Genomic DNA, 14,209 nt, shown 5'->3' on the forward strand with positions numbered 1-14,209 from the left:
AGTTGGTTCACCCACCTGTCAGCGGACCAACATTCCAAGCGATGTTATTACACCATCCGGTGGCCTGAACCCAGTGCACTGTCCCCGCGTTGATCCACACAAGGTCTCCTGGCCGCTGGATGAAGCGGTAGACGGGGATGTTGGACTGGTAAAGGTCTTCCAGGATGGGCCACCATGAGCCAGTGAGATAATCCACACCATGCCTGCGAGAAAGCCCACATTGATTAGATGTGGGAGAAAATCCAAACGGCCATCCTTGCCTGCTAATTAATGGGGAACAAAATCTGGCAGGGAATTCTCCCTTGTGAGCTCTGCGTATGTAATGCTCTTGGGTATCTCCTGACCATTTCTACATGGCTCATAATTGAGAATTCTCTGGGTGGTGATACTCCATGGGAGAGAGACCTGCTGCCCTTTTAGTGGCACCACCAGTCTTTTACCAGATTACAGGGCTTTCTCTGCACTGAAACCCAATGCACTGGTGAATTCTACATACAGTGTCTTCACCCAACAGGATACAGGTAGAGCTCACATCCCATTTAAGCCACCCAAAACTGGCAAAGGAAAGAAAGGGGAGGGCTTTCTCTCCATCTGACCCCCTTCCAAGCTGATCAGGGGAGGACATGGGACACAGGCCCTTCTGGTTGGCTGCCTCAAGGCTATGGAACTCCTTTCCACAGGAGGCTCAGTTGGCTGTGTTCTCTTTCTGTCACCAGGCAAAGACTTCTCCATTTAGACTAGCCTTTCACCTTTAACTGGTTGGGGTACAACGATGTGCAACAGATATACTGTTTTGTAACATATGCTTTATGTGTTTGCAATTGCTTTAAATTAACGGTTTCATGAAGTAATTTTTAAAGAACTTTTAGCACATTTTACTCATTTTGTTTTTATTTGTAAGGGTCAATTTTGGGGTAAAAGGTGGGAATAAATCAAACCAATAAATGACTAAATTAAACCCAGGGCCAAGGGGCCCACCCCAATTGCCATTTCATTAGAATAGCATCTATGTTTTCTTCTTGCAGAGAACAAAGGGTGATGCCATATACTAACATGAGCATGACACTTTCAATGGGGTAAACTCCCCCGTTCCCTTCTAAAAACAGGCTGAGCCATCCTCCCCCACCGTCCTTTGCCCATCCTACCTTTCACAGAAGGCGCTGATGCTCTGCCAATAATGCTCATGGACAGCAAACCATTCACAGTCGCCCGGCCCAATGTTGATGTTCACGGAGCAGAAGTTGTTGTTCTCCTGGTGACCTGAATGAGAGCAAAACACACATTATAATGGCTGAACACAATGGGGCCTGGAAAAATTCCTTGTTCAGAATACAGCTCCTAGAATCTGCCAACCAGGCATGGATGGAGGCATTTCTTTGAAGTAACACCTTTGTGATAGAAAGTATTTCTTTGGAAATTCCCTGCCATGTGAAACTGAGGTTTGGCTGGGGAGTCTTTGGTACATACATTTAGCATAGTGTGAATATATGCTAGCATAGTCATAGTTGGATTGTGTGTCTTGAAGTTGGTTCTGACATATGGAGACCCTAAGGCAAATCTAGCATAGGGTTTTCTTGGCATGATTTATTCAGAGGAGGTTTGCCATTGCTTTCCCCTGAGGCTGAGAGAGTGTGACTTGCCCAAGATCACCCGGTGGATTTCATGGCTGAGCTGGGAATCAAACCCTAGTCTCCAGAGCCATAGTCTAATGCTCAAACTCTATGCCAATCTGGCAAAAGTCAAATTAGCCTCGTGCCTATCAATTAAAGAATTAGAGCAAGGGCTGCATGTATGACTGTGTAACCATTAACTGGGGGCAGCACCTATGCAACTTCTGACGAAGTACCAATCCTTGTGCAACAATCCTTCTACTAGAATAAAATGGAAAAATGAAGGAATCAAGCAGCACCTCTGAGATTAGTTGATTTATTTGAGCATGACCTTTTGTGGATATCAGTTTGGTTCTTCAGATGCACTGGTGGAGTTCAAAGTACAACCACAGGCTGTATTTGCATAATTCCATTCCTTATTTACAACTCTGTCAGTGTATCTGAAGAAAGGAACAGATAACCAGGAAAGCTAATGATAAAATAAATCAGGTGGTGCATCACTCCTTCATTCCCCTCCCCGCACCCCATTTTCTTTTTATTCTGAAACAGACTAGCATGGCTGTCTCTTTGAAAACTACCCTCAATAGGATTCTGGCCCAAGAATCCAGTGCTGTTCTCACTACCCACACTTAGTGGTATAAAACTGACCCATATGAGAAAAATGGTTAATATCTGAATTCAGCATGATGGGTTAGTCAGGAAGAGGTTTAAACCTTATAGGAGCCCCACAGGATAGAAAACCAATTATCTTTTAAATTCCACACAAACTCAGCAGAAAAGGCAAATCACTAATTATAAAATACACATAAAACAAGCAAAAAAGAGTTCTCTCTTGGCAGGGAGGCATTCTCCAGATAGTAAGGACACAGCTGACATAAATAAGGCAAACATGAGCGAATGAGCCAAGAAGGTGGACAGCTACCAATTACACAGTTCAAAGTCCAGTTAATTGTACAGGTTAAAAGTTTGGTTACAATCACATGCCAAGTACACCATATAAGGAACTTTATAAATAAGGGGGGTGGGTTTTTGGAATTTGGGGAGGGGGAGATGGAAACAGGGGTGGAGATAATGTATGCATATTAGGTGGGCAGGATAGGCTGTAAACCTCAAAGCATCCAACCAAAGGGAAAATGAGGGAAGGAACATGCTGCTGGGAGAAGGGATTAAAAACTTGTTGCATCAAGTCTGGGCTGTGCCTACTTGCTTAGGACACTCCTTCTTGCAAGGTTGTAATTAATAAATTGTATATTGCTGCTTCATTTGTTTTGTTGTATGTTGACTAGGTACTTGGTACTTAGAAACTATATCTTACACAATATACCCTCATCCATCTCACATTCCTTCTCCCATCATCAGCATTCCTCTCCTACCACTCTTCATAAGAACCTCTCTGGGGGACTATATCTCCCTGCCTGTGTTTGAGAGCTTTGGCAGAGGCCTTTTGCTTTCTCCCGAGAGTGCCTTCTCGGTGGCTGCTCCCAGGCTCTGAAGCTCCCTTCCCAGAAAGGTTAGACTGGTGTCCTCATTCTCCTTTCATAGGAGGCATACACTTTTTAATTTCGGCAGGCTTTTGAGGGCTGATTGCTCAGTTGGGGGAAGGCCGTTCACGTGCTTCATTGTTCATATATGCTGGTCTTCTTTTAATGACTATGACCAAACTGCTGTATTGGATGTGAAGTTAAAGGCTTTCATGGATGGCATCCATAGGTTTTTTGGGGTTTTTTGGGCCATGTGGCCATGTTCTAGAAGGGTTTGTTCCTGATCTTTCGCTAGCATCAGATGCTGGCGAAACATCAGGAACAAACTCTTCTAGAACATGACCACATGGCCCAAAACCCCCACAAAATCCTGTATCGACGAGTCCAATATGTGTTTCCAATATAGGACTACTGTTACAATGGAGCAGAGCTCGCAAAATGGCCAATCTTATCACAAGCCAATTCACATTGGTACCTATGCACATCTGGCTCTCTTGCCGGTGTCCTGATACAAATCTTTGCAATTCACTAACAGGGTTTCTTACTGCCTCTGCTACTTAGCTAAGTATATGGAAATCTATGTATTATAAAAGGTGATATAGAATTCTGGCATATACTTGTAACTGCTTTTATATATTTTAAACTTTTTTGTGAGACTTTTTTTTTAACTGTTTAAACTTTTGTAAGGTGCCTCGAGTCCCATGTTGGGAAAATGGTAGAGTATGACAAAATAAGAATAAAAATAAAAAGAACATCAGCTGAGCCGTGCTGAATCAGATCAAAAGCCCCTACAGACCAGTGTTTTGTTCTCAAAGGGGCCAAAGAGATGCCCATGGAAGCCCAGAAGTAGAATTTCCTTCAGTGGGTTTCCTGGCAAATGATATACAGAGATAGACTGTCTTGGAACCTGGAGGTTCCACTTTATCACCCCAACTGTTGACCTAGATCTCTCCCCTTGTTCCACAAACTTGACAGGCTCCCTGTGAAAGCCAACTAAGCAAGCGCTGCATCATGGGATCTTACCTGGTGTGCGGCTGCCGGGCACTTTCATATACAACTGTACTGTGTTCATGCCCAGGATGGTGTGTCCCACATGACTGAGCATGTTTCCCGTTGATGTGACCCGCATGAAAGCTGGCAACTTCAACAGTTCCTGCAGCTGTGGTTTCCACCTGAAATGTATTGGGGATGGGAATGGGGGTTAAAGTCTTTATTCAAATGTTTATAGGAATAATCCAAATCTGCTTTGCTCCACCTACATCCTATCCTCCACTGAACAAGCACTGAGCCACAGTCTCTTTGAGACAGGCCATAGATCATTGGGAAAACCCCAGAATCGCCAAGAAGAGCTGGAAAAGTCTCTCATTTGAAGCCCTGGAAAGCAGCTGGAATCGCGAACAGTACTCAGCTACAAGAACCAAGAGTTGGACGTAACTTCTGATGTTTGCCTTTCTGCTAGTGAGGAAAAAAATGTTTGGGGCACACCGGATAAACCCCAAGAGCCAAAAAAAGTAGGTTCAGTTGCACTGACCAGTTATGACCACCGAAAGGCGGCAAAGACCCAAACTGCAGTGGCAAGGCATTCAACCATCATCAAATTCTCCTGCATTGATGACGTCTACCCACAAGGGGGCAGCACAAAACAACATCATAGAGGGGAAGTATAGCATAACCATTATCCTGGAGAACAGAGTAATATTGAGAGTGCAATTCCAAACCTGACCAGCGAGAGGCAGCAAAGACTATTATCCAGCCCCTCCCTTGCAATGGCAAACTAAGGCCACAGTGGGGCAGCAAAGGAATATCTAACTGCAGTGACACATTATAGTCACTGGGGGGCAGCAGGGCACTCTGATCCTATCCTCATGCAATGACTAGATATGATCACACAGAGATAAGCAAAGAGGCAGCTTTATAGAGCAGAGCTCTTGCGGTACAAATGCAATTGTTCCCTACAGTTGCAGATGTGGCCACAAAGGGGCCGCCAAAGAGTTACTAAGACAAGGCCACGAGAGGACAGAGCGCTTTAAACAATCTCATTTTCTTGCAGTGACAAGAAAGCTGCACAGCAGCAGCATCACACTGAAAAAGCAGAATGTTAAGGGTGGGAAAGTGGTACTGCCACATCCTTAACTAACAACACAAAAGGACAATAAAGTACAGGAAGAGGAAGTTCACGGTCTGCAATTTATGATGTTTCCCCCCACTTGGTTCTCACCGCTTGGCATCTGACAGGTCGATGTTGGTCCCAAATTTGATAATCTGGTGCGGTTTCTGGTCAGGATTGCTGGAAAGGAAAAAAATGGGATATGAGCTGTAGGAACTCTGAGGTTGAAGGAGACTGATTAAACCAGTGGTTCTCAACCTCTGGTCCTCCAGATGTTTTTGACTTCATCTCCCAGATTCCTTATCACTGGTCATGCTGGAAAAGGCTTCTGGATGCTGAAGTCCAAAACAACTGGAGGATCAAAGGTTGATTAAACCGTCCAATTTTCTGTCCTATCCTTTCCCAGCCTGAGTAAAACACATTCACGTTAATTTCCCAAATAATCTCTCCTGAAACTACAAAGAAATTGCTTGGCTGGGGGAAAAGGGGAGTTGTAATCCGAAAGATCAGGAAGGCTCCAGAAGGGGAGGTAGGATGCGGAGACTGCTATACAATCCTATACCCTTCTCTCATCCTGCACTTCTTCAAGGAAGTTCACTCGCCTCAAAACACCAGGAATGTTCTATTGCAGCATCAGAAGAGAACATAAGTCAGATTTGGATTTCCTGCATGGCAGGGGGTTGGACTGGATGGCCCTTGTGGTCTCTTCCAACTCTATGATTCTATGATCCAGGAATCCACCCTCACTATCTCTCCCCCTTTACTTTTGTTAATTTTAACATGTATTATGCTGCTTTTCAGCCAAATCCCATCCCACCCCCACGTAATAATGAGTAAGAGCAAGGAGAAGGCCAAGACAAGGACCAGGCAGGCTCTACCTTGGCGGCGTCTCTGTTGTGCTGTCAGGTTCGTCCGTCTCCTCATCATCGGTCTCTTTGTCTTCCTGCCTCGATGGAAAGAGAGAATAGTCAAAATAGGGGCTCCTCCCATCTACGCATCTGCCTCATTTTGAGAGAGACGTTCATTTCACCCACAAAAATGTTGACTGACTGGCAACAGCCACAACTCTAGTTTGTGTTTAAGGCAGGATCTCTTCTTAGCCCTACTAGTAAGGACTGAACCTTCTGTGGAGGAACCTAGGAAGCAGCCCTTTATACAGTCAGCACACTGGTCTATCTAGGCCCATAATTTTAACTGGAAGGTGCAGCTATTCTCCAAGGTTTCAAAGCCACGTTCTGGGCCAATACCTGGAGACCCCTGGTGTTCCCTCCTGGAAGGGTGTCCCAATTCAAGTACTAGCCAGTCCTGACTCTCCTTAGCTTCCTAAATTAGGCGAGACCAGCAGTGCTCAGCATGGTACTGTGGTACATTCCTTCTCACCCACACATCAAGGTGAGGGTACGGACGCCTTCCTACTCACAGTGCTTTCATCCCTCACCTGGAATCCTGTGTCCAGCTCTGGGGGCTAGAGTTCAAGAACAGTATTGGCAAGTTGGAAAGTGCCCAGAGGGGGTAAACAAAATGATCAAAAGTCTGGAAACAAAGCCTTATGGGGAACGAATGAAGGAGCTGGGTATGTTTCACTTGGAGAGATGACTGAGAGGAGACATGACAGCCATCTTTAAATATCTGAAGATAGAGCAAGCTTGTCTGCTGTTGCTCCAGAAACTAGAACACAAAGCAATGGATTCAAATTGCAAGAAAAGAGATTTCACCTAAACAATAGGAAGGATATATTTAGCATTAAGAGCACTTTGACAGTGGAATACTCTTGTCTTGAAACATGATGGATTCTCCATCTTTGGAAGTCTTTCAATTGAGGTTGAAGGGGTACCTCCTATGAGAGCTTTAGTTGTATGTTCCTGTATGGCAGGGGGTTGAACTGGATGGCCCCCTGGTTCCCTTCCAACTTTACAATTCTATGCAGCCTGCCCCCATGCAATTCACATGAAGAGAATTGTGCGGTGAGGAAAAGAGTAGAAAAGCAAGTTGTGGCCACTTCTTCCTCCTCTTCCTCACCTGAAGTGACTCCTGGAAGGAAGCCGCTTGGTACTGGGCATATTTGGCAATGGTGGTGTGCGACCGGCTGCTCTCGCAGGGCCAAACTTGCTTTGTCCCCAAGAGGTCCCAGTTTTCATCTGATGGCTGCTGCACCTGGGTGCGGACTTCGACGGTGTGCTCCCCGCTCGCCTCCACCAAGGTCTTTGTGCTAAAAAGGCCCAAGTCTGAGGGGAGAGAAGAGGAAGGAGAAAGGGGTCTCATGATGGGATGCCTCTAGCACCCCTCTCACACCCCTTGCTGGATCTGACTTGCTGCTGAGGGGAGAAGCTCATTTCTATATGCTGTGGGAACTTCACCTTCCATGTTGTGGCCTTTGATCCAACCTCACCTCCTCCTACCATACACAGGAAGATATCTTATACTGAGACACACCACTGGCCCATCTGCCTGAATATGGCCAAGAATTTCCTCTGCCCCCCACCCTCTATGGAAATGCAACTTCTTCAACAAAGCCCACAGATCTACTTCCTAACGGAATCACTTCAGCTTCCAACCACTTCTCTTCAACATTGCACAAATGCCTACAAAAATATCCCTGCCATCCCTCCAATTTCATGTCCCCTTCAAAAATTTATCCAGCCCCAAAGTCTGAAAACACTGTGGGATCCCAAACCCCATTGTTGCTGCTCACAAACTGTCCTTCCCCAAGTTCAGATGGTTGCCCAAAGTAGCTGCTCCTAGCACAAACACAGCACGCGCACACACGCACGCATGCATGCACACACACACACACACACACACCGTGCCTTTTCAAAGAACTGCCCCATGTCCCAAGGCACCCTGACTTTATACTCACTGAGGCGGAGTGATCCTGCCAAACCCCGGATGACAGTGATGGGGTTCTTAGGGTCCGTGCAGAACTGCAGGAGGACAGGCGAGAAGGCGTCCCGTTTGCTCTCCAACTGAAGCAAAGGGAATGACAATCAGAGGCTACTATTCCAGTAGGGCACCCTCCCACAGCCCTCCCAATACCCTGCAAACAAAAGCAGCAAGCCCAAGACACCCCAACTTAGAGGAGCAACCAACCAAAGAGCATTTTATCTACTAGTTTGGACCGGTGGTCCATGCCAGCAAACCCATTCCTTAGAACCACAGGCCTGATGAGGCCAGAATCTCCCAGTTTGAGCCACTGAGTCTAGCATTTCCCCATATTCCCCCTTTTTAGATAACAGGGCTTAGTTAAGTCACTGTTCCCCAGTTCAGGTCCAAACCCCTTCGCTTCAGCTCCCCCTTAGATCCCATCCAAGGTATCCATTTATTTCCACTGGGTGCCTTTAGAATCATCCAGAAGACTTGAGTTCCCTTGCGCTTGATGAGGTTGAGGTCCTTCACCAGATGGTTTAAGTATAAGCAAAGAGGACCCTGGGGGACACAGCATGTAGAGAAAGATCTGTATGTTCTAGGTTTTTTAAGCATTCCAAAGGGACAACGTTGCAAGAGAAAACTCCAGTGCATAAGCCCCCGTTGGGTTGAAAACAGACACTTCAGGAGCAATGGAGGGGCCAACAGTGTAGCTATGGAAGAAATACTTGGATGAAAGAGTTTGCTTGCAATTCCATGTCCAAAAAGGGACAGATTTTCTTGGAGGAACCAGTCAAGGAGTGGCAGGAAACAGCCGATGGCTCCAAACTACCATACCATCCAATACACAGAGAAAAAAAAGAGTTCTGATTTCCATAAAACTAGACAAGTATTCCAAAACAACAACAAAAAAAGTTTCACTATGCCAAGAGAGAAAGGTTTTGATCATAAAAATGTCATTAACGACCAGTGTGAACAACTGACAGTCAGGAAGTGCTTGTGGCAAAATGATGCAGAAGGTGGGAAAGTATGTTGAAGGGGGCAGAAAGGAATCCCAAAAGGAGCAAAAAGTCTTGTTGATTGCAGATTCAGTCAGAAACTGCAGATTCCAAGGACTAATGCAAGTAGTAAAAGGTAACCGCTGCTCCAAGCTGGGCATCTCTGGAGTTCTGTTTTGCTCTGGTTTCCAGGTGCTTAGAGGCCTACTTTCAGGAGCAGAGGAGCCCATCTTCTGGGGTGCTGCACTACACTAAGAGCAGTCAGAAGGCCATTAAATTAATGGTGCAACTGGGTGCAGGGAAGGGAAGAGGGGAACAAGGAGAAAGGGTAACTTGCAGGTAGGCACAAAAATGGCCAAACAATAAGCAGTATGGAAATTCAAGTGAGACAAAGCAAAGAAGGAAAAGGAAGGACAAAAACAGAAGCATGAGTGGAGTGAGAATGAGTCAAAGTGAGCAGAAAGTCACAGAAGAGCTTAGGGAGCCTTCCCCTCTCCTTCCGCATTGGAAACCCTCAGCCACACAAGCAAAGTGGAGAAGTGCAAGGAAATCTTAATGGCTGGGAAAAGGGGCCTGGGTATGATCTGGCCAGCAGTGATGTTGCTGTTGCGTGATAATTAAACCAGAGATTCGAACCACGGCAGAAAAATGGAGAATGGAGCCAGTGGAGAGAGAAACCCAACAAAACATGGTCAGCAACTGGTTACTGGACGCAAAGCCTGGGGACACATTACGCATGTGTAAAGAAGCATTTGAATACAAAGCAATGAGAAGAGATGCAAGCTGACTGCTTCAAGAAGAAAAACATCAAAATGTCTAATCTAAAGGTTTTAATGTAGACCAAAAATATGGGTACAAGGGAATTTGGCAATTCTATCTCTCTAGTCTAGTGTCCAGGCTGCCGAAAAACACCACTGGGAGACCAAAGATCACAACCACGACTAACAGTATGATCATTACAAGGAGGTCATATAATTAACAATCTACCTTAAAAGAACTGTATCAGAGAAAGAATTCAGCCAAGGTCTGAACTCTACCAATTTCATGATGGTGGAACAACTAGGCTATAAGAAAAATAAGAGAACAGTTGGCAAAGATAGATTCTATAAAAATTTAAAATAAAAAAACCTCCGAGGAGAAATGTGTGGGGGGGGATGGGGAATAACTGAAGGACTCCGAGGAGAAACAATTGTGGTTGATGAACCATTTTATTCCACATGTAAAAAGAAGTGAATCAGGACAGGTTTCTCTTTATATGAGGGAAGGATGGATGAGTATCCGAACAGACTAATGGCATCTTAGACCGGAAGCACAGAAAGGACCCATCTAAGATGAGCTCTTTCAGAAAAGAAAAGCCCATTGGCAAAAACAGTCAGCCTGCGTGTCAGAGTGGGAAAAGAACAAGATGAATAAAGCTTGGCTCATTCACGCTCTGAACAGCAATGGATGTTCCAGAATTTGGAAGGGAGTAAAGATCCAAACGGTTTCGTTAGTCACAAATCAGTCGCTGGAAGCTGCCAAGGATTAAAAGCAGCTGAAAAGTCAATGCAGAAGTGTGGGGGACAACTGAGAGAGAGAATAGATGCAGAGAACAGACCTGTGCCTTGAATATTAGTGCTGGAAGGAGCCTTACAAGGCCATATAATCTGACCTCCCTTTTCAATAAAGGAAACCCAGAGCTAATCCCTCCGCAACAGAAGGCTTGTTGAGACCTTGCCTGAAATCCTCCTGTGAGCCCCCAACCCTCCAGAGTCATGCAACCCTCTAGATGTGTTAAACTACATCTCCCAAGAAACATTACTGCTGACTATGCTAGCTAGGAGTTGCAGACCATATACAATTCCTAACCCTTCTCTCAGAGAATTAGTTCCCCTGACAAGCTCTTTTTAGAATCAGGACATATCTCTTACTGTACAGCCTAAATCTATCCTATTCTAAGGTCACTAACAAATACCAAAAGGTAAAGATGCAAGTATCTGGGCAGTGGAGGGTGGGTTTTTTTTCTTATTTATTATATGAAAAAGCTCATATCCCTACCATTAAAAAAAGAAAAAAGAATAAGGATTCTCTCAACCCTGTTCAGACTGGTCTACAAAGAGAAACCAATCAATAGCCATGAACAAGAAATAAGAATGCAAGGAAGTTCTCAGCCAGGAGGTGAATGAAAATTCTGTGACATTAAACATGGCTTTAAGAGAGAGAAAGAGAGAGAAGCCACAATTAAAGTGTACAATTGTTTTCAATGGTGGCAAAGAGGAAAATTACACTGTTTAAATACCAAAACTCACATCTACCTAGGAACAAGAAGTAAGTTGAGTTACAAGGTCCTGTTGAGTTACAAGGTGGATCCATATGAATGAGGAAGGACAAACTGTAAAATATCCCCAAGCACACAAAGACTGCTATTACTTTTAAGGAGCAGTTTCAAGGAGGAAATGGAAGAAAGATGTCTCCTCCAGATGCAAACTGGACAATGTTGCAGCCTTATAAAAATTATACAGATACAAGGTGAGCGTTTGGGGAATGGACTGCAATAAAAATGAGGTTTGCACTGTGAGATTTAAGTGGTTAGCCCTCTTTGTGGGATGAGTTGCCTTTAAATATAAAGAAAGCTCAAAGCACCGCAAATGTACAAGAGGAAGACAGTTAAATCTTAAATTGAGGTTGATGCCTCAGATCTGATTTGGGCAAAATATGTTTTCAATACAAAAACTATTTCTTTAACAGAAAAGGTGGTGGCAGGCATACTTGTGCATGGCGGTGACTTTTGTTTTAAAGGGCTTGTGCAATCCTGAATGCGACTTAACTTCTGTGAAAAGCATTAAGCTGTGATTCTGTCAATCTAAAACCAGAAGAAGATACTGGCTGTCAGTTAATTTTCTTTCTACGACCACCAACTTTCTTTGCTTTGGAGAGAGAATCTTTGGAAGACTGCCTAAAGGAAAATTGAAAAGAAAGAAGAGGAGGAGAAGAACCCAAGTCAGAGAAAGAACAGAAACACAAACAAAAGGTTAACTGAAGAATGGGGGTGACCAGTGGTGTAGGAGGATCCATTCAGTGGCAAGAGAGGAAAGGAGAATAGAGATAGACAAGGTTGGTTCCTTCTGAGTGTACCTTTAACGGCATCATTACTCTTCCCCCCAGTTAACATCCAGACCCACACTGCCCAGGCTAGGAGCCCCAGCCATCATGAGGTAGCCCCAAATTCATCCCCAGGGCTGTTGTGAAACCCCAAGTCTATGGGGTAACTGAATATAAGGGATCTATGCCCTCTGCCCTTAGGGTCTGTGTACTGACTGACCAGAGCTTGGTAACGTAAAATGTTTGGTCTATCACTCCCAGAATCTCCCCAGCCATTTAGGCTGGCTGTGGGGGGCGGGATTCTGGGAGTGATAGTCCAAAAAGATTGCCCTCTCAAGCTCTGGGGGAGAGGTAGCTTGTGCTCAGGACAAGGCCTGACCCAGAAATAACAACCAAGTGAGATGTTTCCAAGTGCTTGATCCATATCCACATGGAAGGCTTTGTTCTGCCCCATTTGGGCTTCTAAAATTCCACTCATGAACTTCACCACCATCCCGCCCTTTGAAGCCATGAGGGCTAGAAACTTGGATGATGACACTTGTAATATTCCATATATGACATTTCTTCCATGTGAGTTCATCACAGGATACCTGTGATGCACCTGTGACCTCTCCCCATGCTGGGCATTGGCCCATCTTCCCAAGAGACCCAGTTCCATGCTGCTTTACACTTTTCATGTACACCTCTGCCCACCTTTTCCCTGTCTCCCCAGGAAACAAGTACTCACATAGATGCTTGGGGTTGGGGGGTTAAGTTTATCCCGGGGGAGCTTTTCATCTGCGTTGATCTGAGGTTTGACAGAGTGGCTGTTCAACAGGTAAGACTCCTTGAATTTCCCTTTTACCTTGGCGTGCCTAGAAAGAAGAGAGGAGAAATGGTGACCGTCAGACATGAATAGGTACACACATTTGGTTTTTCACACTAGTTGGTTGCCATGGAGAAGAGAACCAGCGTTCATGCACAGAGCAACTATCTGAAATCAGATCTTGGGAAAAGGTTTTTCTCTTTTTTTCTTTTCTTTGTTCTTGGAATGCAACACCCAGAATCCCCCAACCAGCAGAGCCAAGGGTCATGGTGCCTGGGGGATTCTGGGAGTTGTGGGCGGGGGGAAGAAACTGTTCCAAGCTCTGCATCAAAGTAGCAATGGGTCACTGAAGCGATGCACTGAACTATATAATATTAGGCTGAAGGCTCCTAGGGATGCAGCCATGGTACTACCTAATTCAGGGCCTACGCAAAGTCTGCTCCACCCCCTTTCCATCGCCAAAACACTTCTCCAGATTGACCCTTGCTCTTGAATCTGCACAAACATTTTGCAATGAGAATTAAAACTACTTTGAGGGTATAGTATGTGAGGAGAGCTTTGAAAAAGAAAAGAGGGACAGACTGAACTCTCCAGGAACAAAATCATCTAAGGAAGACTTCCAGCACAAAATGTACTCCTATGCCCTCCATTTCAAGAAACTGCCTCCATTATCAGTCCCTTTCCTCCTCCTATCTCTACTGCTTCTTCTCTTTGGCTCTCCAGACTTCTCTCTCTTGCGCGCATACACACACACTTCCTTTCTGCTTCGAGTGACACAGAACAGCAAAAGTGTTCAATTCAACCCAAGCCTATTCAATCATGTCTAAAAAGGCAAACTGGAGACATGATTATGGGTAAAAGTAGTGTGTGTGTGTGCGTGCGTGTAAGAGACAGCACAAATGTTCCTCTCTTTCACCAATCCTGGAAGTGAAGCTAGTGATAAGGGAGTTGGAAGGGGCCTCCAACAACCAACTTTTGGGGGGAGGTCTCAGCTCCTCGCACCCATATGTACCTTGACTTCTTAAATGTCATCTGTCTCCCAGCTTTAACAGTGATCAAGGTCACATTCACATATCAGTGCACAGATCCCCAAGTGACATTTTTGCAGCTAAATTAAGCTTTGAAGGATATTTGGCTCTACCTGTGAAATAAGCCGATGTGTGTGTGTGCGCGCGCATGTGTGTGCATGCAAGCCTGATGGTGGTTATATGGGAAGATGTAAAGAATTAATCAAACAGTTTAAAAGACTTCTACGGAAAGTAAGA

The 14,209-nt window shown here is 45.0% G+C and overlaps 1 protein-coding gene across 10 annotated transcripts in view; it reads right to left on the minus strand.

The window, feature by feature from the left end:
- KDM6B (lysine demethylase 6B) overlaps positions 1–14,209 on the minus strand; it is a 100,170-nt gene that overhangs the window by 8,639 nt on the left and 77,322 nt on the right. For all 10 annotated transcript variants that reach the window (XM_089479595.1, XM_089479592.1, XM_089479594.1 and 7 more), the window contains 8 exons: positions 12,867–12,993; positions 8,056–8,161; positions 7,218–7,423; positions 6,077–6,141; positions 5,310–5,378; positions 4,115–4,263; positions 1,146–1,260; positions 16–203 (listed from right to left, as the gene is read on the minus strand). In XM_089479595.1, coding sequence (XP_089335721.1) covers positions 16–203; positions 1,146–1,260; positions 4,115–4,263; positions 5,310–5,378; positions 6,077–6,141; positions 7,218–7,423; positions 8,056–8,161; positions 12,867–12,993 — 1,025 coding nt within the window. The remainder of the gene's footprint in view (positions 1–15; positions 204–1,145; positions 1,261–4,114; positions 4,264–5,309; positions 5,379–6,076; positions 6,142–7,217; positions 7,424–8,055; positions 8,162–12,866; positions 12,994–14,209) is intronic.

The sequence above is a fragment of the Sceloporus occidentalis genome, unplaced genomic scaffold (assembly GCF_023333645.1).
Source record: "Sceloporus occidentalis isolate IW3139 unplaced genomic scaffold, rSceOcc1.0.p SCAF_14, whole genome shotgun sequence".
Taxonomy (NCBI): Eukaryota; Metazoa; Chordata; class Lepidosauria; order Squamata; family Phrynosomatidae; genus Sceloporus; species Sceloporus occidentalis.